The sequence below is a fragment of the Eurytemora carolleeae genome, unplaced genomic scaffold, assembly GCF_000591075.1.
Source record: "Eurytemora carolleeae unplaced genomic scaffold, Eaff_2.0 scaffold1485, whole genome shotgun sequence".
NCBI classification, from domain to species: Eukaryota; Metazoa; Arthropoda; class Copepoda; order Calanoida; family Temoridae; genus Eurytemora; species Eurytemora carolleeae.
The window spans coordinates 1-25,077 of NW_019397380.1; the positions used below are offsets into that span (position 1 = coordinate 1).

A 25,077-nucleotide genomic window follows, 5' to 3' on the forward strand; every position below is an offset into this window, starting at 1 on the left:
ATGGAGGGGTGCTTGAAGAAAGGGATGGGGAGAGGAATGCTCAAATATTTTAATGGTTTTTGCTCATATTACATATATTTGGTGAAATTTGATATTTTTTTCCAAAAACAGAGGGTCTGAGGAGGTCAGCCCGGCGTCTAAGACTAGGTTTCAGACTCTAAGATTCTACCCGGGTAGTACCTTGGTCAAGTTTAATAATTACGATATTGTTTTTAACATAAAGTTGTGATTAAGTTTTCGTTTGAATTTTTCTAAAGTAATATTTTGACCATTTTAACTTATTAAATTCTTAAAGATTTAAAATTACCAATTTTCCGTATCTTGTGATGAACCAATCTGCTCCCATTGAAAACACACCAGGAATCTAAATAATGAAAAGAATTGAGTCTTTGTAAAAATCTCTGAATTTGTATTTCTTATTTATTTATGACCCGATGGTGTAAATCTTTCAAATTACAAACGTAGAATATTTGATTTAACAGAGTTTATATTATTATTATTAAAGATATTAAACATATCTACGACATTGGGTTGCAAAGATATAAAGATTAGATCATCAGAGTTTGTGTGGCAAAGACTCATTTCGGTTAAAGTTTTTTTTTATTTTGTAATGATTGAAACCTGTAAGATATCTGTCTAACGAGAAATTTACTTTTGATTTATTTATTTAGTTTATTGGGACACCCTATATCAATAGTTTATTGGGACACCCTATATAAGAGTCTTTAATCCATAGTTTATTGGGACAGCCTGTATATTAAGGTTGAAAGATTTTTCAGAAAATTGAGAGGAATTAATTTTAAGTAGTACAATGTATTTTTTAATTCTAAGAAACATTTACAAAAGACACTTTTGCTAAAATCAAAATTGACCATCGCAAATGGCCTTTTGTGATAAAAAGCTAGTACGAGTGTTTTTTTCTTTTTTAAAATATGTCGATATGGGCATCAAAAGATCCGTCTTTTCGAGCCATACTCTAAGGAAAAAAAGTTTTACAAAATAAAGAAAAATAGCCAAGTTGGAGCTGAAAACTAGGGAAAACAGCTAATTTAGTGATTTCTCAAATGTTTTCCACTTTAATGTTTTTGAATATTTTTATAAACCGTTTGCTGCGTTGAATTAGGCTTTGAAAGATACCCATATCGACATACTTTGAAAAAATTTAAAAATCACTTGTATAACCGGTTTTTGGCCACAAATAGCCATTTGCGATGGTCAGTTTTGATTTAAAAAAAAAAATGGTTTTTGTAAATGCTAGTTAAAAGTTATAAAACACAGTAGTAATCACTACTTGATTTGTATATCATGAATATATTTCACCCTTTATGTATTATAGTCTTATGGTTTATTGGGACTACCTGTATAATAGTCATTAACCCATGGTTTATTGGGACACCCTGTATAACAGTCTTTAACCAAAGGTTTATTGGGACACACTGTATAACAGTCTTTAATTATGGTTTATTGGGACACCCTGTATAATAGTCATTAACCCATGGTTTATTGGGACACCCTGTATAACAGTCTTTAACCCAAGGTTTATTGGGACACACTGTATAACAGTCTTTAATTATGGTTTATTGGGACACCCTGTATAATAGTCTTTAACCCAAGATTTATTGGGACACCCTGCATTATAGTCTTTAATCTATGATTTATTAGGACACCCTGTATAATAGTATCTAAACCATGGTTTATTGTGACACCTTGTATAATAGTCTTTACCCCTTGGATTATTGGGACACCCTGTATAATAGCCACCAATGGTGTGTTGTGGCAACCTTTATTATATCTTTAACCCATGGTTTATTGGGACACCCTGTATAATAGTTTCCCAGCTACTTCTTAATCTTAATTAAAATAATACTAATAGAATTGTAGTCTAATTGCAATCCTCAGGTCCCCCNTCAAATTAATTATGTTTTCAGTCTATCTGCATTACACCTAGCTCAGCCTACACAACAAAGTCAATTGTTTTTATATCATTGCAAGGATTACCGGGCGCTTCATGCCACTTTCCTGATAATGACTGTAAAGTTGATTTTTTTTCAGACAAACTTTGTCGATACCGTTTATAAACTTTCCAAGTGGTCAAGTGAGCAGCCACTATAATTGTTAGGACCAATCGATTCAGGCACTTTCACGTTTATTGGATACACTACGTACAATGACTTTTATTGGATACAACGCGTACAGAGACGTTTATTGGATACAACATGTATAGTGACGTTTATTGGATACAACACGTACAGTGACGTTTATTGGATACAACACGTACAGTGATGTTTATTGGATACAACTCGCACAGTGATGTTTTTTGGATAAAACATGTACAGTAAGGTTTATTGGATACAACACGTACAGAGAAACAAACAGACAGGCTAAAGTTATTTTTAAAGACAGAACTATAGCTAAACTATTTATTGTTTTGTGACAAACAATCATTAAAATTTAAAATTAAATTACAGTCGCCGCCATATATATCAATACAATGAGGACGACTTTTGATTTAAATTTTTATTTCTACCAAGCTTTCAAACAGCACGGTTATGCATAAACATGGAAACAAAGAGAAGCTCTCAATGAACAGCTTCTCTATGTTTACTTGAATACTTGTAATTTGGAAAAAGTTTATTAGAAATCAAAACTTAAACAGAAAAGTCGTCTTCCTTGTATTGATATAAATGCCGACGACTGTAAATTATAAATGTAAAATCTGTTTGGGGATGTTGTTTCTCTTACCAATGGTATGAAGAGCAAGGAACCAAAAAGAGGTATTCTGCCAGGGCCAGGTGGAAAACCTGCACAAAAAAGTGGAGAAAAAAATTTGAAATATGTCTTTTGTAAAGTTTTAATTTGTTTCTTTACACTAGTAAAGGAACTGAAAACTCGCCACAATTCCTAATTTTCTGATCATCTAATCTAATCTAATCTAATCTTATCATCTTTGCAAGCTGAGGGTGTAAACCTATCAGTATTCGGACATGTTTTCATGAATTATAAGATAAACATTTATGTCGTCTTGTATTTTAACCTTTTTTGATTAAAGTTTATTTAATTCAAAATATTTTTAAAAGATTGAATGTGACGAAAACTTTTTTCTCTTTTCTAAAATTAAAAACTACCATGACTATACATAAAAGAATTGTTTTAAATCGATAAAAAAATCTAAGAATGGGCTGTAAAAATTTTTGAAAACGTTTAATTTTAAATACAGTAAGAACCAGAAAACTGTGAAATTAAATTAATCTTTTTACTTCCTTTTACTTCAGAAAGGAAGTATTTTGTGATTTGCAATTGTTACAACAGTTTAAAGGACAATATTATATAATTTAAATATTATAACCTAGCGACATTTAAAAATTAGAAGACGATGAAAATTCCACCTTTTTCTGGTTCTCCCTGGCCTTAATCTGTACCTTTAGGCTTGAACATATATTTGTTGATGAAAAGAAGAATAAGAATAGAAATAAGAATATATGTTATCATTTTCACTAATTGTATTCTTCACTCTACGTGTACACATAAGATACTACTTATTAGAGATAAACTTGTAAGTATAAAGATAAGTAGGAATTTACATATTTATATGACGTTCCAATATACTTTTTTAAATTTTTTTTGTTTTGTGATTAAAAATGTGAATTCATCATGGTAAATTTGACTTCTGGCTAACAGAAATTGTCGATTTGAACGAATAAGTCGAAGAATTGAGTATTTCACACAAACTCTGATCTTTTCTATATCTTTGCAACGCAGACGTCAAACCCCAATGGCGTAGGTTAAGAATTCTGTTAGATTAAATAATTTAAGTTTGAAATACATGTGGATTTAACGGTTCTGTCAATATTTGAGAAAGCTGCGACCTTCGATCACAATTTAACCCCTTATACATAATTTTTTAACCTTTTTTCTTAAATACTTTTTTGTCGGCATATACGTGAATATGAAGGGTATATACACCATTAAGAGAAGGGCAATTTGAGTTTGTGGCAAAGACTTAATTCCTCCCCAATAACAAATATGAGCATTTAATAGTTTTTTTATAAAGGTCAGTGACTCTAAAAGGAGGAAAATGTTTGACCTTCCAGATTTGTTTAGTTTTCAAACAATAAGAAAAGTTGGAAAAAGTTTTCTGAAAAAAAGTAAACTAATCAAGTTTTCTAGTTTCTACTTTTTACATTTCAGGGTGTTCAAAATCAACAAAAAGATCAGTTCTAAAAAATTTATTTTTTGTTGACCTGTAATGAAAGATCGCAAATTTTATAAATTTAAATTTTCTTGTCTTTAATATGAATATGATCAATTTCATATTAAAAGTTTGAAATCCATTAAATTATTTAGTTTTATTTTGGTGTGTGAAAAAATACTTACATATTTTTGTTTGTGCTCAAACTTTTTTCTAAGTTTTGACCAAAAAAAACTTTTTCTTCTTTCTTCCTCAGTTCTTAGAAATCTTTGATGAGACTATTCTTTGTTATTGTAATTATTTTTATAATGATATAACCTTATATTAAAATAAAGTAAGGTTAGACCAGTTTTAAGAGAAAGAAAAAAAACTTATTTTTACCTTATTGTGTGGCAAATATTTCTTTTCAATATTCATAAAATTTGTTTTTATGTTGTATGCAGTGTACAATGCAAATACATATTAATTTTTACTTAAAAATGTTTATAACACAAACGTGACACATGAATTGTTAGTTTTAGGTAAAAAAAGTCACGCACCTGGCCTCATAATGGTGCACCAATCTCAAATCTATGTTGTGAATACCATATTTATTTTGAGGGACTTTCCGCGCAAACTTAAAATATATTTTGAACAGCATAATTTTAATCGCAGATTCTGTGTAAAAGTTGCATTGGAAATTAATGCAGCTGAGAAAAGAGGGAAATTGACAGAATTTGTCCAGCTTGAAATAAGGCGTGTAACTTTAAAAAAAGAACACCTGAATTAGCGTTAGCAGTCCCCTCAAGCACATTCTTTAAAGGGACAGACCGGCTATGTGAGGTAGTTAAACTGAGTATGCAGTTGTTAACAAATTCAAGAAACACGAAGACGATTACTACTGTGTAGCGAAGTTGACCGCGGAAGATTCACAATACTATAATACTATATCCGCTCCAAATGTGTCTCCTCATGTTCCCCCCCCCCCTTACCGCCTNCCAACCCCCACAATTGCATAAAACCTTCAATATTCACTTTAACAATTGTCGGCCCTATTCTATTTGTGTCTGTCTGAAGGTCTCAGAATAAATCCGCAGTTGAAATTGTATTCAAGAACGAAATGTTGTTTATTTCCGGGGTTCAGTTTCAGGGTTCAGTTTCAGGGTTCAGTTTCAGGGTTTAGTTTCAGGGTTCAGTTCATGGTTCAGATCATGAGTTCAGCTCCTGGGTTTAGTTTCAGGATTAAGTTCCAGGGTTTAGTTCCAGGGTTTAGAGTTCCAGGGTTAAAGTTTTAGGGTTTAGAGTTCCAGGGTTTAGAGTTACAGGGTTTAGAGTTCAAGGGTTTAGTTCAAGGATTTTGTTCCAGGGTTTAGTTCCAGGTTTTGGTTCCAGGGATTAGTTTAAGGACTTGGTTCCAAGGTTTTTTTCCAGAGTTTAGTTCCGGAGTTCAGTTTCAGGGTTTAGTTCCAGGGTTTAGTTCCAGGTTTCAGTTCCAGGATTTAGTTCAAGGGTTTAGTTCTAGGGTTTAGTTCCAGGATTTAGTTCAAGGATTTAGTTCCAGGGTTGAGTTCCAGGGTTTAGTTCCAGGGTTTAGTTCATGGGATTAACTCCGGGGATTAGTTCCAGGGTTTAGTTCCAGAGTTTAGTTCCAGAATTCAGTTCCAGAGTTCAGTTCCGGAGTTCAGTTCCGGAGTTCATCTTTAGGGTTTATATCCAGGGTTAAGTTCCAGGTTTTAGTTTCAGAGTTTTGTTTTAGGGTTCAGTGTCAGGGTTTAGTTCAAGAATTTAGTTCTAGGGATTAGTTCAAATGTTTAAATCCAGGGTTTAGTTCCAGGGTTTAATTTGATGGTTTAGTTCCAGGATTTAGAGTTCCAGGGTTTAGTTCAAATGTTTAAATCCAGGGTTTATTTCTAGGGTTCAGTTCCAGGGTTTTGTTCAAGAATTTAGTTCCAGGGCTTATTTCAAATGTTTAAATCCAGGTTTTAGTTCCAGGGTTTAATTTCATGGTTTAGTTCCAGGATTTAGAGTTCCAGGGTTTAGAGTTCCAGGGTTTAGAATTTCAGGGTTTAGTTCCAGGTTTTAGAGATCCAGGGTTTAGAGTTCCAGGGTTTAATCCTAGGGTTTGGAGTTCCCGGATTTAGTGTCAGTGTGTAGAGGTCCAAGGGTTAGTTACAGTGTTTAAAGTTCCAGGGTTTAGTTTCAGGGTTTAGACTTTCTGGGATTTGTTCCGGGGTTCAGAGTTCAAGATTTAGTTCCAGGGTTTAATTTTAGGGAATAGTTCTAATGTTTAGTTCCAGGGTTTAGTTCAAAGGTATATTTCTAGGGTTTAGTTACAAGGTTAAGAAATTCAGAGTTTTGTTCCAGAGTTTAATTCCAGAGTTTAGTTCCAGAGTTTAGTACAAAGGAAAAATTTCCAGGTTCTAGTTCCAGGTTTAAGATATCAAGAGTTTAGTTCCAGGGTTTTGTTCTAGGGTTTATTTCCAGGGTTTAGTTTAAAAGTATATTTCTAGGTTTAAGTGTCAGGGTTAAAGGGAGTGTTCGCGAAAAATGAAAGGGGGTATAGGCTTAATGCGATAAAAAAGCGCTTTTGATCGCTACTAATCTTACTTCTATCTGTTGCGTCTATATGGAGAAAATTGTTAAAAACGACTCACACCGAAGAACGTAGTGTTCATACAAATTCAGAAAGATGCAACATTAGAATTAAATTGATTTGTTTACGATCCGAGTTGAATGTTGCATCTTTCCGAATTTGTATGGGCGCTGCGTTCTTCCGTGTGAGTCGTTTCTAACAATTTTCTTCTTATAGACGCAACAGATATAGAAGTAAGATTAGTAGCGATCAAAAGCGCTTTTTTATCGCATTAAGCCTATACCCCCTTTCATTTTTCGCGAACACTCCCTTTAAGTTCCACGGTTAGTTTTAGAGTTTAGCTTTATGGTTAGGTTCCAGGGTTTAGAGTTCCAGGGTTTAGTTCCAAGTTAAAGAAATTCAGGGTTTATTTCCAAGTTTTAGTTCCGTGGATTAAAGTTCCAGGACTTAGAGTTCAAGGATTTAGTTCTAAGGTTTAGATTCTATAAGGGTTAGTTCTACGGTTCAGTTCCAGGGTTTAGAGTTTTATGGTTTACTTCTAGGGTTTAGTTCAGGGTTTATAGTTAACGTGTTTAGTTTTCTAGGGTTTAGAGCTCCAAGGTTTAATTTTCCAGGGGTTAGAGTTCCAGGAGTTAGAGTTCCAGGGGAGTTTCAGAGTTCTGTTCCATTGCTTATTTCAAAAGTTTAGATTCAGGGTTTTTTTACAGGGTTTTGTTCCAGGGTTTAGTTCCAGGTATGTGTTCCAGGGTTTATTTCCAGGGTTTAGTTCCAGGGTTTTGTTCCAGGCTTTAGTTCCAGGGTTCAGAGAGTTCCAGGGTTTAATTTCAGTTTTAGTTCCACGTTTTATATTCAGGGTTTAGAGTTCGCTATGAGTTAGAATTAAGAATTGTGTGATAAAGCATTAAAAATAAAAGTTAAGTATTATACCTAGATGTTTAAAATGTGAGCATGGCTCGAAAAATAAAAGATCATGATACCCCAGTCTGTGTAAATAATGATGAGGAATGGGAAGAAATTACTAGTTCTAAGGTATAAAAGTGCATTGTACAGATAATAAACTTAAATCCTTTCACTTAAAAGTTTACACTTTCTATTTCAAGTTCAGCCGCTGAAGAGCTGTCCGGAACTAATATAATTCGGCCTGAAAATGAACTAAAATTGTTTACATGTTTGTATTTTCTAGTTTTTTTATAAAAAATTTAGTTCATAAGCCAAACAGAACCATGACAAGGCAGCCATTCCGACTTTGAAATGTAACGTGATGAGCAGAATAGGAAGGTGACATTAAATCAAAACCGAAATGCATTGGATGTTGGTACAAAGCAAATATTTGTATGAGTAAGTTATTAAATCACTAATTTAGTAAAATAGGTCTGTGAACATGCTGCCCAATTGCTGTTTTCTATGTTCCTAGGACTATTTAAAGTCATAACTTGAGTCAAGTTCCTGGTTCTCACTGTAAATATTTGTAAAAATCGGGAAAATTATTTTTACTTGTTAACCTCTTATATGAATAGAAACGATGTGCCTTGTTGCAAGCTCTAGGTCAGGCAACTAAACCGTTCAAATAATATGTTTTAATAAAACTTAATTATAGAATAGTCATTTCTCTTTCAGACATCCGAAAGGTTAGCTTAAAAACAACCATCATTCAATTCGACTTTGAGCCTTCACCCCTGCCCCCCCCCCCCTTGTACCTAATTTTTAATTTCTTTTTATATTTAAGATTAGATCAAACTCCTCTTTCTGTCCTATTTGTTTAACCCAGAAGTTTCAATTAAGATTTTTTTATCTAACTTCCTTTTCATTTAAAGTTTAATAGAGAGCTTACAACTCTTTATTTAAAACATTACGATAAATGAATCAGATGCAGATGCAGATATTGATGTAATGATTCTGGGATTCTGAGACTGTTAAAATAAAGGGTGTCCCAATAAACATGGGAATTAAGAGACGACTTGAAAATCGTCTTTTTATTTTTAATAGTGGATAAATGACAAATAATGTATCAGAAAAGGGTGGTATGTCTTATGAGCTTTATAAAATGTTGTCTGCCTTCCTTGGATCGCCAAAATTTACAGAAACATTTCTTGCGAAAATAAAAAAGAATAAGCATGGAAAAATAAAAAGATGGCAACAATGTTGTAATTCTTTTTAAACTAAAACTAAAATATCAAAGAAAAAACATTTTTTCGAATGTCGTCTTTTGCAAAATTTTCTTGTTAAGGGAGTGCTAACTGTAGTTGATGTGTACAATGAATGGTCTGGACCTTGTATGGCAATGGCAGGATTTCTCAAGAAAATAAAGCTAGAGGTAATCTATACAAAATGTTCATGCAACTAAAAACCATTCGATAAAAGCAATTGTGTCTATAATTACAATGCTTCTATATATATACTTTGCTTCTCTGTCTGTTTTTTTTTAAATCCATGAAATTTCTGTTTTGTTTTTATTTTAAATTTATACAAAGAGAACATGTTCACAATTAAAATCGAAGATGATTGCGAAGCACTCTAAAAGCCTAGTTCGTTTAAATTTCATTTAAAAAACTCTTGCAACCAAATATCATAGATCTTTACCATTTAAAACTTTGAATTTGTCATGAATCCTTTAAACTTAAATTTATCCGTCAAGCACCTATACAGTGAGAACCAAAAATCTGCGGAATAGAATATTTAATGGTGTTACAAATGAAGAAGATTTTCTCTAAGTAACTTAGAAATCTCTTATTGAGTAAATTGGGTTTGTTCACACTGCAAATTTACTTGAGTAAAAAATCGTCTTTCTATTTCACACTTTTCTGGTTTTCACTGTAATTAGAATTATTACAGATGAAAATATGAATAAAGTTTTGCTTGGCTCTTTTGTACAACACTCTTTTTTGTTATAGTTCTTAGGCCGAGATTCAATTAGTAAAAAAATCTAATCTGCAGTTTCACTTTCAAACCCTTTTTTTCATTTAAAGTAAACAAAACTGTTAAAATTAAAAGGAAAAGACCAGAAAGTATTTTGACTGAAACTTTAGAATTGTACAAACAAATATAAGAACCAATTGACAAAAATAAAAAATAATTCTAAAGACAAGAAAGTTTATTTAAAAAATAATGTATTCAAAGGTTGGAGATGATGTATTGCAGTGTGCTGTAGCAAGGTAGAAATCATTCAGATTAAAAATCAAAATTTATTCTTATCGATTTATATAAAGTTGTAATCTCTCTGTCAGGTTGTTTGTCCGAATTTAACTCATGAACCCCTGGACCGATTTGCCTCAAATTGTAATTGGGGAACTTATGAGACCCACGAGAATGTTCTTAGGTCGGATTCTAAGTCAAGTGTGTCGTCTTTTAAAGTGAAAATTTTAGTTTCCGAAAAAACAACCAAGTGCGGGTAAACAGCAGAAGTAGCTATGAGTACCCTGAGCAACACTTGGTCTTTATTTAAAGCGGACAGTATCGATGATTTAATGTGGTTAAGAGGACTTTTTAAACCTAGTGTATAGTATTGATGCTTTAAAGATGTTTACAGGACATTTTAAACATAGTGTATACTGTAAAGTATTGGTGCTATAAATATGTTTAGAGGACATTTTAAACCTTTTTCTTTTACTTAGAGTGGACAGTATTGATGCTTTAAAGATGTTTAGAGGACATTTTAAACCTTTTTCTTTATTTAGAGCGGACAGTATTGATGCTTTGAAAATGTTTAGAGGACATTTTAAACCTTTTTTTTATTTAGAGCGGACAGTTTTCATGCTTTAAGGATGTTTAGAAGACATTTTAAACCTTTTTCTTTAAATTAGAGCGGACAGTATTGATGCTTTAAAGATGTTTAGAGGACATTTTAAACCTTTTTCTTTAACTTAGAGCGGACAGTATTGATGCTTTAAAGATGTTTAGAGGACATTTTAAACCTTTTTCTTTATTTAGAGCGGACAGTATTAATGCTTTAAAGATGTTTAGAAGACATTTTATACATTTTTCTTTAACTTAGAGCGGACAGTATTCATGCTTTAAAGATGTTTAGAGGACATTTTAAACCTTTTTCTTTATTTAGAGCGGACAGTATTGATGCTTTAAAGATGTTTAGAGGACACTGTAAACCTATTTGGCTTCTTTTAATTTCAGGTTAATAATATTGTAAACGGTATAGTAAAAAAGAAACACCCTGAAATAGGATTTTACAGATCAAAAATTGGCATATAGATAACTAAGACGACATCGATTTTATTCCTGTTTTTAAATGCAATAGACTTACCTTGAATTATTATAATTATTTAAAACTAGTTTAGCGGAAAGTTCAGTAAATTTTACTTTACCAAATAGGTTCCCAAGACAAATTTAGATTTTTAAAATTGGGAGGGAATTCCCAAGGTTTAAAGTAAACTTTTTAAAGTTTCCGAAAAACTAGTTTTACACAACTATTGTCTTTTGGTGCGCTTTTTTGCTTAATTGTCCCAAGGGACTTTTAGTAACCTATTGTTCCTCTGTTGGGGGAATCATAGGTCGTTAACGTTGGTCAAAGGGTGTGCAGTAAAATAATTTTGCATCATTTAAAACAATATTTAGGAAGTGTAGTGTCTGTGTTACATGGTGCCAATGCACCTGTGCTTGGTAAGTTTTTATTTCTGTTTGTTTAATTGGTTTAAATTAAATAAGGTTTTTATTTAAATAGTATTTAGAATATAAAGATGTTTTTGTTTAGGATACATGATTTTTAAATAGAATAAATAGAAACTGCTTTCTGAGTAAAGTTTTTAGAAAGTTCATCAAAAACAAAGTTGAATGGCGTTCTTTTCAATTTTATTAGATTGCTAAGAGGCCTATATTAAGTAAAATAAAAACGTTTATATATTGTTCTAAAACTGATTTCTAAAACCAAGATAGAATTCAATATTGTTTAGGTCGACTTATATCTGATACAATTGAGAATATGAACATGAATATAGAATTCAATATTGTTCAGGTCGACTTATATCTGATACAATTGAGAATATATGAACATAAATATAGAATTCAATATTGTTCAGGTCCACTTATATCTGATACAATTGAGAATATGAACTTTAATATAGAATTCAATATTGTTCAGGTCGACTTATATCTGACACAATTGAGAATATGAACATGAACAAAGAATTTGACATTGTTCCCTTGGAGGATGCGGTTCCAGGTAGATTTTGTTTCACTTTCACTAAATTTCTTGACTAAACTAACTACAAAATTACTAAAATATGATTTTAAATTTGACTTCCAGTGAATTATATTAGGCCAGGAGCCAATATACCCATGTACGTGTATTTATTTAAATCAAGTGGTGCAGCAACTTTGCATGCAATATTATTTTTATAAAACATTGTGAATAAACTCAAATTAAAAATAATATTTTTCAGCGAGTGATCTTCATTTGGACCTTGCCCTTGAACTCGAGGAGAAAAAACAAAGGAAGTTCAATATCTTTATTTTATCCAAACAAGCCTGGTCTGGAGAAAAAGAATAATTAAGGCCCCTGAAAATATAATTAAATTACCCCGGGTAAAAATATATTGATAATGTCCCTTGAAACTTGGAATTAAAAATATAAAACTGCCCCTGGAAAAACTTATTCATTAAATTGTCCCCGAAAACTTAGAATTATTAGATTGAAAAATGCCTCTGAAATAAATGTAGACATTTTTAATAATTAATATGTATATTTACAATCAAAATTTTCACATTTACAACCACCACTGGGGTTTAAGAATTGACACACATTCCATCTCCAAAAACTGATGAGGGATAGGCACAACTTCTCCTCCCCCCCCCTCTCTAAATTATTTGTATATTATAATTACTATACAAAGTCCTTGTTTAAAGGGACTGTAAAGGAAAAATGAAAGGGGGCATAGGCCGAAACCTGAGCATTTAAGGAGTTGATTGATACCAATAAGAGTTGTTGACACGTGTCTTTATCTGTATCACGTGACCAGTATACTGCACTGCCATTGGAGGGAGTTCTGGTCACGTGTTACGGACGTATAAATAATATTATCAATTAATATTTAGAATGAAAAATTATCAAGTTCAATAACTGAAGCAAACTTGCGTTTTACAGGCTTCTCTGGGATATCGTAGTTTTCAGATTGGTTGCGTATTTGCTGAAAATGATTTGTTTAAAACTAAGAATCTTAAACCAAATCTTACATATATAAGATTTGGTATAATTTTGACACATTTTTATATCAATTTCTCTGAACATCAGATAGAACTCTTTTGGGTCTCGATCAACTCCTGAAATGCTCTGGTTTCAGCCTATACCACCTTTAGTTTTTTCCTTTACAATCCCTTTAAACATTTAAAAATTCCCTTTTTTTCTCTTTATTTGGATTGCGTATAAAAATGTTGTTCTACCACAAGTGATATGTCCCAAAGTATGAAAAATCCTGAAAAGTTCCAGGCAGACCAGTTTGCACTTTTGTACCTTCAGGTACTTTAATCTTCTTACTTCAATTTGTATAATACTAATTTCGTCAATTTTTTTTAATTTTTAAAACATCAAAATTAGTTTTTGGTATATCTTTCTGTTTGTCTGTTTGACTTTAAAAAATTTTCAAATTAAAATTTATTTAAGGAAAACAATCATATACCCTTTGATGTGTGACGGTGGGTTTCACAAAAATTGTACCACAACTTAAAATATATTAATTTCAGATTGAAAAAAAGACCAGTGCCCGAATTTAATGAATTTGAGCCGCGTCTTAAATCGGCCAAAAACCGGTTTTAATTGAGCGCCGGCTTAAATCTTGAAACATTGAATACAATTTTAAGTGAAACCACCATATTTAAGCCGCCGCTCAAATTCTTTAAATTCGACCTCTGGTATAGTATTTTTTGCTCAGAGTAAGGTTGAAAGGACTGCATGCAACTGTAAAAAAATCGAGCGTCAAACTTCGCTAAAAGTCTTTTTAAAGGGACTTTAAAAAAAATGAAAGGGGGTATAGGCTGAAACCAAACCATTTCGAAACCCATGAGAGTTCTATCTGATGTTCCTGTCTCGAGAAATTGATATAAATCTGTGTCAAAGGAATCGAGTTTTTGTCACAAACTCTGATTTTCTTATCCCTATATCTTTGCATTTCAGTTTCAATGTCAGAGACCTGAGATATTTCAAACTATGAATTATTTCAGTTCAGATAATAATAGTTTGAGATATCAAAGGTTGCCAAGATGTAGCTATTTGAAAATCAGAATTTGTGGCCAAAACTCAATTCATTTATACAAAAATCTATATATAAAAAATTTTGTATAAAAATAGTAGGTTTTAACGGCGGATCATTTTCAGCAAATACACAACCAATCTGATAACAATGAAATCCCTGAGTACCCTCAGCTAAAACATGAGGAGCCTAAGAAACTTAGACTTTCTCCTATTATTATTTTACGTAAAAAATATTATTAATTATATTCCTTATAAAAGAAAAATTATTAAAATATCAGGCTTCTCTGGGATATTGTCGTTTTCAGATTGGTTGTGTACATGTTTAAACCTACTATTTTTATACAGCATTTCAATTATATATAGATTTTCGTATGAATTTGACACAGTTTTATATCAATTTCTCGATACAAGAGCATAAGATAGAACTCGCATGGGTCTTGATCAACTCCTAAAATGCTTAGGTTTCAGCCTATATCCCCTTTCATTTTTCTTTTACAATCCCTTTAAGAAGAAATATTTCCTGTAACGTAAAACATTGAATCAATCAAATGATTTTAAAAAAAATTTTAAATCTTTTATTTGAATTTAGATTTCTTTGTTTATCATAAAAAAGAGAGTAAATTCAATTATTTCTTTTATTTCTGTCTTTTTCTCTAAATTAATCTTAATCTGACACCGGTGTAACCTTAGAAGTTTTTTCTACTTACTTAACCTTTGTTCCCTATATCTTCAGTTATAGAACCTAATCAGAGTCCCATTTTATTTTTACCTGGACGTGGACCACATTTTTAGTCTAAAAAAAAACTCAGTGGTAGCAGTTGAATGAACGATTGAGTTTCTATGAGATGTCCTATCTATGCCCCAAATGATTTTTTTATATTTAAATTCATTATAAGCATTCCTCTATTCGACTCTAAAGACGATCTATTTATTTGATCTTAAGTTAAAAACTCTAAAAGATGGTCTCCGACCAGGGTTGGAAAAGTTCTTCTTCACTCTGATATTTAATCTTGTTTTAGGATTATATAACAGAAAACAGCCAATTTATGGAGAAAATTAATCAATGTATTAATTCAACAGGTGGAGTCTTTTTACTTATTTTTTCTCTCACATTCATATTTCAATTACAGTCATATTTTTGATGCGTTTATCCAGATATTTAAGCATATCCTTATGTGTGTTCTTTCCTTTATTTAATCATATACACCTCTACATAGAGAAAGGAAACGAAGAGGTGTAAAGCTTACCTCAGATGTACACAACCGACCTCCCTCTTAATTAATTAATAGGGAGGTCGGTTGTGTACATCACGATATGTCTAAATTATCTAACACTGTACACTTGTATATAAAGTAAACGTATTTCTCGGGGGGTGGTAAAATGTAGATAATATTGAGCAAATATAATTATTTACCGTGGAGTCTCCCAACCTTAAAAGGTCTAGCCATGCATAATGTTTTGGTATTTTGAAAAACTCACTTTTTTACAAGAAGAAAACCTGGAAATAAGATGTTGAAATGTATTAGACCAGCACAAATAAAACCTTTATGTATCTAGCTAAAAAAAAAAGAGATTTTTTTAAATTTACCAATAATCTTCAATGTAAAAGCTAAAACAAATTTCGTGAGTTTGGCTAATCAAGACTATGTGATCGCCACAGGCTACTTGGACTGAAAGGAATTGACTCTTTGCCACAAACTCTGATTTTCAATATCTTTGGAACCCGATGTCGTAAACCTTTGATATTTCAAACTTATATTTTTAGATCTAACAAAAGTCATAGTTTGAAATTTCAAAGGTTTACGACGTTGGAATCCAAAGATATTGGGATTAGAAAATCAGAGTTTGTTGCAAAGAGTCAATTCCTTTGCGACTTTTTCCCCGCAAATATCTTAACAAAGACAGTGAAAAAGGTAGTAGGGCTCTTTTTTCAATTTTTGGTTTTAAGCTACCCTTTTTAAAGGACTTTTCATAAAAGGTCGGATAAATTTTCACATTTTACTCCAAAAGCCTGGGGGCAATTCCAGAACCCTGTGCGCAGTCACCCCTCCCTCGGTGAAGGATCACTTGCATCCACAGTCTACAGTCTCTTAAATACTTTAATTCAAATAAATACTGATTATTACTTAATTAATTTTACTTCTATTTTCTGTAATTGCATATTTAATAGTTTACAGGGTTACCCAAAAAAGATGTGACTGCAAAGACGACTGCAGGATTTGTTCCGTTTTTTTATATACATGATTTCCTGCAATTGTAAACTTATTTCTCTCTTTGACAAATCATTATGTAAGCCATTAAAAGACTGTTGTCAAGGCAGAGTACTTAATTGGAATCGAATTGTCATATTTTGAAAGTTTCAGATCGTCTTTACAGTCTTATCTGTTGTGGATAACCCTGTGCCTGGTTGTTTTAGTGGCACACAGTTTATATAATATACTAGTGAAAACGTGCCCAGAGTTGATCGTGAAAAAAATAGAATTTTGAACAAAAAAATTTAAACTCGATTTTTGAAAAAAATCGATTTTTTAAGCCTATGTTACCCCCAGGGTACCAATTAGTGCCCTAAAAAAATCAGCCAACTTGGTCCAGTCGTTTGGCCAGCCATAGCTAACATATACATAAGTAAATACATGAGCGAAGAGCTTAATTATATTGAAAAATGTTTTGTTAAATTTTGTCTCTCTCTGTAGGCCTAAAGCTTGTTAGCACAACAGATTCAAAGGGAAAAAGCTAGGACACCTTTTATTATAAATAAAACTTTTAAATATCCAAAACTAAATATCATCGGGATTTCTCACTATCTGTTAACATATTTTTAATTGGTCCTCCGTAAAAAAAAAATATCTGCATGTCCGATTCACAATGGTTCCCTAGAGACATCCAACTTTGCATAAATTGAAATTAAAATTGAAATCCAGTACTTTAATTCTTCAAAATTTTCAATAACATAACATTTCTCATTTTAAGAAAATGTTAAAGATTTGTTTTGTAAATGGTAGTATATGATAAAAATGAAAAAGTTATGAAAAAAACATAAACTCGATCTTCAAATCTCTTTAAGGCAATCTTCATCAATTAAAAATGCAGTTTATGATGTTAAAAGACACACAATACATACACCACCAGTGGAGAGGAGATTATAACAAACAATGAAGACGACTTTTTATTAATAAAGCTTTAACCTCTAACAAGCATTATTAACTTGCAAGTTTAAATAAAGAAAGAGTAGCTTTTAGTTGACAACTCTCTTCATTGTTTATAAAAAGCAAAAAGAAAAATTACAAACAGTCCAAAAAAATGATTGGTTTAGCTGGATGAAGGAGAGCCTGAGCATCTGCTGATAGGTTCAGGCAGAGAAAGTCAGGCCATTAAGTATATAAGTCAACCCGCCAGGTACAAGTATATTGACAGGTCATTAAGTATATAAAACAACCAGCCAGTATATGAAAAGGCCATAAACCCTATTTTTGGTGGGGGGGGGGGGGCAGGGNATAGTACACCTCACTTTAAATAGTTCAACAATCCCTTAATAGTACTCCTCACTTGAAATAGTTCAACAATCCCTTAATAGTACACCTCACTTTAAATAGTTCAACAATCCCTTAATAGTACTCCTCACTTGAAATAGTTCAACAATCCCTTAATAGTACTCCTCACTTGAAATAGTTCAACAATCCCTTAATAGTACTCATAACTTGAAATAGTTCAACAATTCCTTAATAGTACTCCTCACTTGAAATAGTTCAATAATCCCTTAATAGAACTCCTCACTTGAAATAGTTCAACAATCCCTTAAAAGTACTCTTCACTTGAATTACAGTGAGGCCCAAAATACTGAGGATTATGAAGACGACATTTGTACAATCTGGTGTGTGCTTCATGTTGTTATACACTAAACATGTTTACCATTTGATAGGAAATCAACCAATAAAGATAAATGGGTCTGTTTACACTGTACGCAGCACAATTGGTGTGCTTAATGTTTGATGGACTATTTAAAATCATGACTGTTAGTCCAACAGTCGTCTTGCTATTCCACAGTTTAATGGGTCCCTCCGTATGCGAACTAAAATCTGTTTAGACCAAGGTTGCGCTCCAATGTATGGAAAATGTCGTCTCCTAAGATATATAGATAAAAATCCCCATATGACGTCACTAATTACAGAGGCGAGAGTTACGTCATATTAGGTTTTTATCTATCTATCTTTGGAGACGACATTTTCCGTATCGAGAGTAACCAACGTTATTATATAACCTTGGTTTAGACTTTACCTACTGGAAGGAGAGAATGCATTTGAGAGTTTAAAGAAAGGAATTGCAGATTACGAAATATCAGAAATGGTGGAGAAGGTAAATCAACTTTATGAATAAAAAAAGTGTCAATTTAACAGAAACAAATTGTCATTTTTAGATTTTTCTTAGTTTTCTAGCAAGAAGGCTCTGCCATTAGCTGATCGCCATTTTTTATTTTCTCTTGGCCTATACCATTGTATTTAATTAGATATCTATATGTATAAAGTAGTCATCTCTGTTTATCTGTCTGTCTGGGTGTCTGTCTATTTGTTTATCCGATCATAACTCAGAAACTCCTGAACTTATTTGTCTTACATTTTAATTGGGTAATGCGGGAGACCCACGGGAATGTTTTTAGCTTGGTTTTGAGATTCTAAGTTTATTGGGTCGACTATAAAAGGAACTTTTAGTTTTCCGGTAAAATAGCTCAAGTGCGGGTAAACGGCGGAAGTAACTTTTAGTAACCTTGGCAGCGGCGCTAGTTTCTTATAAAACAATAACAAGTTAAAATTAATAAAAAAGTGTGTTTGTTAATTATGCTGCGTTTTTTCTCTTTACCAGAAAAAATGCAATAGCAATTAACAAAGGAACAAGTCTAAAATTTTGTAAAGTTTTTAAAAAATCCAAATTGTGTTTGTAAGGTAAAAATGAATTGTACAAAGTTAACAAATGTATTGTTTACTGCTCCACTGGGAAATGTGAAACTTTCTTGTTTAAAATATTAGCCATGATGAAATTTATCATAATAGTAATAATGAAAATTAAAATTGGCGATATCAAAAAAAAATCAAAATTTTTAATTTCAGAAAACTGTTGCTCATTTTTAGCATTGATAAACCAGATATTGAAATTAAAGTTCGAAAATTAGGAGTTCAGGTAAAATTATTGTATTAATCTATTGATATCAAAATAACAAACTCCCAAACCCCAATTCACCCATTTCTTAATTTCATATGGGCACGAGATAGATCCTAATATTTTGAAAACATAGGAAAACTTTTGAATATTTTGCTTTTTTTTATTTTGTGATATGAACTATAATCAAATTATCTTTTGATTGGAGTTACTTTTACTATTTACTAATACTAATATCTTCATAAATTTTTAAGACACAAGAAAGGTATATATGTATACAGACCATTTTATGAAAACCTCGTAAGACATACAGCCTCGTTTTTTATACATTCTTTGTCATGCATTAAATATCAAAAATCAAAGACGACTTTCAAGTCGTCTCACAATTCCCATGTTTATTGGGACACCCTGTATACTAGAAAGAAGGAAATTAAATTTCAATAGTTGATTTGAAATTTAATTTAACGGTCATCATTTTTATCTGACCTTTCCCTTTAACTGTTTAGGTAGTGGATAGAAGACTAGGAGAGTGCTTGGAACCTAATATAGTTGACAGCTTAGCAGGTAAAAAATTAAAGGGACTATACAATGTAATTTCAACTGACCTTTTTATTTATAAATGGGCATGCCCGATTCTCACGGGTACACTTAAATCTTCAACTGAATATATATTGTTGTTTTTACAGCTTTAAAGTGTTAAATTTGTGAAAACTTTCCTTATTGTTTATAAAAGAAATCCGCGGAACATCTTTACACAAATACAACAATTTAAAACAATCAATTTTCAAAATTTAAAACGTGTATATGTCTCATACAATCTTTATCACAAAACTTTTAAGGGCAATCGACACATGCCACTCTATAAATGATGGGTCATTTAAAATAACATGATCAGACCCTTTACGGAAAATATATAGTTTTACTTCAAAAGTTATAAATCCTATCAAAATGTTTCAAGTGAACAGAAAAGGAAGTTAATATTGACACCATGATATTAGCAGTAAGTTTATATCCAGGGAGTTGCGTCCCCCCCCCGGCCCCCCCCTTCTTTTTGAAAGGAAGGTGAAAGGTAAATTCAGTCTCAAACCGAGAGTTAGCCCCTCACTCTATGAAAAGTCAAAAAATTCCCCCACCCCCACCTGGAAAGCATCCTGTACTTTGGTGATCAGAAATGTTTAGGTGGTAATGAAAGTTTGAAGGAGATGCTTGGCAATGAATTAAATATGTTTGGATTAAGAAGTTCATTGACTGTTCCTATAAATACAGGTATATATAGATTTAAACAGAAAAATTATATAAAATTTTCTTTTTCAATCAAGAAAACTTTTAGATCTTCTGCTAGCAAGATTTTATTTAGAAGATACAAATAAACATGCATACAGTGAGAAGCTGTCAGCCTGTCAATTTAAATTGAAATGGGGTCATATGAGTTGGCATAAAATATTTGAACCCGATCGGTTCAGACGTTTATTAAATACAGACAGGACAAACAATTTATACCGTATACAGAACTAAAATTAAGCTATGATAAATGCTTACAATTGTTTATGTTTAAATAATTTCTATTTTTGATTGTGTGGCACAATCTTGAAAACATACTGCAGATATGCTAAGAAAAGCTTGACAAACCCCGATGCTAAAGTAGAATATTCTTAGCGTTGTATTGATATAAACGCTTACTATTAGGAAATCTTTTAAACCGTATAAGAGAAATTGCATCTTGATGCCTTTTGAAGAAATCTTACAGCTTAACATCTATCAATTATTTTTATCCTAAAATGTAATATAAAATAACAATTATTAATACTATAGGTACTTTTCGGCACATTTGAAAATTGACATACAGTGCGAGTCATAAAATTGTGGAATTGGAAAATGACATAATTTTTTCTACAGTGAAACCCTTAATAACGAATACATCGAAAGAATTCATCAAATGTCTTATTCTTCACTTTCTGATTATGAAATGTTGCAGATATTTAGTTTTTAATTAAATGATTATATGGAACTCTTTAAAACTGTTCCCGCATATTCATGGCTATTTATTTTATTCATTTATTTATAAAATTTTATTAATTTTGAGAAGAATCAAATTGAACAGTATTAGACTTTGCTTTGTGTTAAACGTAATAAACTACCTAAGAAACCCAGCTTTAATTGGAAACTAATAAATAATAATGAAATGAATCTACTGCACTGTTTAAATTTTGCTATATGAACATTCCTTTGGTTCTCCCAATTTCCCTAATTACAAATTTAAGGCAAATCGGTCAAGGGGTTCCTGATATGCTCGGATATACAAACATCCTAACAGAGATTACTACTTTATATGTATAGATAAAAGTAAATAAATGAATACAGTATAAATCAAGGGGGTTGAGGGGCAAACGGAAAATAATTTAATATTTTATTAACACTAACCAATAAATGGATAAAGAAATGAAAATATATTAGGGTGGAGAACGAGGAATGTTACTGGGTGGAGGATCTCACAAATTCTTGAAATTAGTTCAATTGTCGAAAATAAAATCAAACGTAATCTGCTCAGCAAAGCACCGTAAGATAACAACAACAACAATAATATTAATAATAATANAAAGAGAATGATCAAAATATGATCAGGTATATATTATAGTAAAATTCACTTCAAAGTAAAATATATTGAAGTAAACAATTTATAACGAAGTAAACTGCAAAAAGTCTTACTACTATCTAATAAAGTATATGAAAGAAGGCCTTCAAAACTATTCAACAATTGTCATGTTTCGTGGGACACTTTACCTATTCCTCCGGCAGCAAAGTTCACAACAGGCAATCTTCCCTTCTCCGCTGTTTCTTTTAGCAGAGGAAAGGAAACTCCTAGATGTCTAGCATACGCCCTTAGCTGATTATCATCCATCATCTAGAAATAAGTTGATTATCATATGTTATCTAGAAATCAGCTAATCCTTCCTTGGAATTGTTTAAGCTTTTGAATGCCCGCAAATCTTTTCCTAGCTCTTTTTTTTAAGTTGTTGCATTTTTCTTCTTTTTTCATACAGTTGAACCCTTAATAAGCAATGCATCGAAAGAATTCATCAAATGTCTTATTCTTCACTTTCTGATTATGAAATGTTGCAGATATTTAGTTTTTAATTAAATGATTATATGGAACTCTTTAAAACTGTTCCCGCATATTCATGGCTATTTATTTATTTTCGCATATACTGAAATTTACGTATTATAGTATAAAACTCATTGAAAAATGGTCAAGACGACATTTGATAAATTCTTCCAATGTATTCGTTATTAAGGGTTTCACTATATGAAAAATATGTTTTCCATGGTAGATTGTATTTGTTGTTTCAGCTCCATTTGAAGAGCTTGAACCCCTTCTTGTGAGCTCTGACGCTAAGAAACTCTACGCAGTATTTCCTAACTTTGGAGAAAACTCCCTTAGAGATGAAGATGAAGAAGAATAGAAAATCAAATCAAAAATTTGTAACCTTACAACAGAAATAAAAAAAAATTGTGCATGAGACAGGGTTACCCACAAAGAAAGAGCTATCATCATTATTTTTTGGTTTATGAAGTATTTCAATAGATACCCACTGGGTCATTGCCAAACAAATATCTTGTTTATTTCACACTTGCCTCGAGTTCCTCTGTACACTGCCCCAATGCATTAATCAGTGTTTGGTATTTTCCCAAAGACATTTTCACAAGGGCAACTTTCCCAGTGAGAATTTCCCAAGCGTCAACTTCCCAAAGTGAAATTTTTCAAACTGCAGATTCCCAGAGGTTAGGAGGGTTACGAGGGCTTAGAGATGTGACTAGGATGGTCAAGGGGGACCAGCGCTGCGGCTATTACAGGATAAGGGGCCGAGCGCTGCAACTAAGACAGACGAAGGAAGTTGCAGCTTGGGAAATTGCACATTTGGGAAGTTGCATGTTAGGGAAAACACTTGGTGAAGTTGCCGCAAGGAAAAATGCCTTACCTAACATCCTCCTTGCTGTGTTCCCCTCTAGCACTCTTATAAACATATCAATCACTTTGAAATTCCTTGACTTTTTATTCAGTAGAAGTCATGTAGTCTTTTTTTTTACAAAAAAAAAACTTTCTTATAAATTAATTAGTTAATAATTCATTTTTAGGTGCAAAAAATATACTTTTCTAAGGAGTTTTTAAAAACTTCTAAAGAGGGATTTGATAGTCAGTAAAAAGTTCAGAAAAGATACTTTTTACCCAACATTATTTGATCAAATTTAGATCAGATCTGATCTAAATTTATTTATAGGTACAGAGTACAGGGTACAGAGTGTAGGATACAGAGTACAGGGTACAGAGTACAGGGTACAGAGTACAGGGTACAGAGTATAGGGTATAGAGTAAGGGTACAGAGTACAGGGTACAGAGAACAGGGTAGAGAGAACAGGGTTGAGAGAACAGGTTACAGAGTACAGGGTACAGAGTACAGGGTACAGAGTACAGGGTACAGAGTACAGGGTACAGAGTACAGGGTACAGAGTGTAGGGTACAGAGTACAGGGTACAGAGTACAGGGTACAGAGTACATGGTACAGAGTACAGGGTACAGAGTACATGGTACAGAGTACAGGGTACAGAGTACAGGGTACAGAGTACAGGGTACAGAGTACAGGGTACAGAGTACAGGGTACAGGGTACAGGGTACAGGGTACAGAGTACAGGGTACAGAGCACAGGTTACAGAGCACAGTGTACAGAGCACAGGGTACAGAGTACAGGGTACAGAGTACATGGTACAGAGCACAGGGTACAGAGCACAGGGTACAGAGCACAGGGTACAGAGTAAAGGGTACAGAACACAGGGTACAGGGTACACATATATTAAATAGAAAAATAAACATGTGTAAGATAGTTTAAGATCATGAAAAAACTTATGTTCCCTTAGCTTAGTCCCACAAAAAAGAATCAGAATCAAACAGCAGTCCTTAAATTATCACAGAGGTAATTGTTTCTTTCTTTTGAATTTCCAATGGAAACTTTTCACACTGCACGTTTGTCAAAAAGTTACAAAAGATAAGTAAAATCCCTTTCCTTAAAAAAAGGTCTAAAATGTCATCACTTATACAAAACATTCCTCAGCAGGGTTTCTATATACTGGATTTTGGAGACAGTAGCAGAGAACATGAAACATGAATACATTCCTCAGCAGGGTTTCTATAAACTGGATTTTGGAGACAGTAGCAGAGAACATGAAACATGAATACATTCCTCAGCAGGGTTTCTATAAACTGGATTTTGGAGACAGTAGCGGAGAACATGAAACATGAATACATTCCTCAGCAGGGATTCTATCTACTGGATCTTGGAGACAGTAGCAGAGAACATGAAACACAATTAAGCTCAATGGTGACATTCATCCACAACTTCACAAGTAATCCTTTTCGGACAAACGAGTAATCTTCTGACAAATCAGTTAGATCCTCGATTTTAGACTTCTTGATTTTTACTGTGTTGGCTTTTTCTTGAGTATTTGCAACTCACTGCAAGTTAAATTGAAATTATTAAAAAAAATGTTTAATTCTTTTTGTGAACTACAGGGTTGCCCACAAAGGATGAGACTTCAGAGACGAATGTACAAATGTACACAAAGAAAAAACGTTAGCAATTGAAATAAAAGATGGGCGCGTAGCGCCCTACAGCTCATTCTATATATATATACTTTGGCTGTCTGTCTGTTTCTTTTTTGTATCCAAAAAAAAACGTCAAAACGGCTGAACCTTTCGGGCCAACATTGCTTGTGGTACCTCACATGACCCCAGGGAAGGTTTATGAATGATGAAAATTTCAAAAATTTGCCTCCAACAACTATGATTTCAAAAAAATCCACGATATTTAACACGAAAAGCGCAAACTATTATGTTTTTTGTTTTGCAATGTATACAAAGAGAAAATGTTCACAATTGAAATAGAATATGGATGCGAAGCGCCCTAAAAGCTAAATGTA

At 32.4% G+C, this 25,077-nt stretch overlaps 1 protein-coding gene and 1 long non-coding RNA gene across 2 annotated transcripts; one reads left to right on the forward strand and one right to left on the reverse strand.

Annotated features, from left to right (window-relative positions):
* Window positions 1–261: 261 nt before the first annotated feature.
* Window positions 262–3,527, reverse strand: LOC111713956 (uncharacterized). Its single transcript, XR_002767835.1, has 3 exons — window positions 3,420–3,527; window positions 2,743–2,801; window positions 262–364 (listed from the first exon to the last, which is right to left on the reverse strand). It is a non-coding gene; the product is annotated as an uncharacterized LOC111713956 (long non-coding RNA).
* Window positions 3,528–7,674: 4,147 nt separating this feature from the next.
* LOC111713954 (thioredoxin domain-containing protein 3 homolog) lies at window positions 7,675–21,714 on the forward strand. The gene is made up of 13 exons (XM_023488952.1): window positions 7,675–7,790; window positions 8,989–9,075; window positions 9,879–9,913; window positions 10,816–10,886; window positions 11,328–11,372; window positions 11,851–11,931; window positions 12,152–12,203; window positions 13,155–13,224; window positions 14,976–15,036; window positions 16,650–16,681; window positions 17,270–17,352; window positions 18,225–18,309; window positions 21,562–21,714. Exons 1-13 carry the CDS (start codon window positions 7,710–7,712, stop codon window positions 21,712–21,714), a joined length of 936 nt encoding a protein of 311 aa, XP_023344720.1. The 5' UTR covers window positions 7,675–7,709.
* Window positions 21,715–25,077: the final 3,363 nt, after the last annotated feature.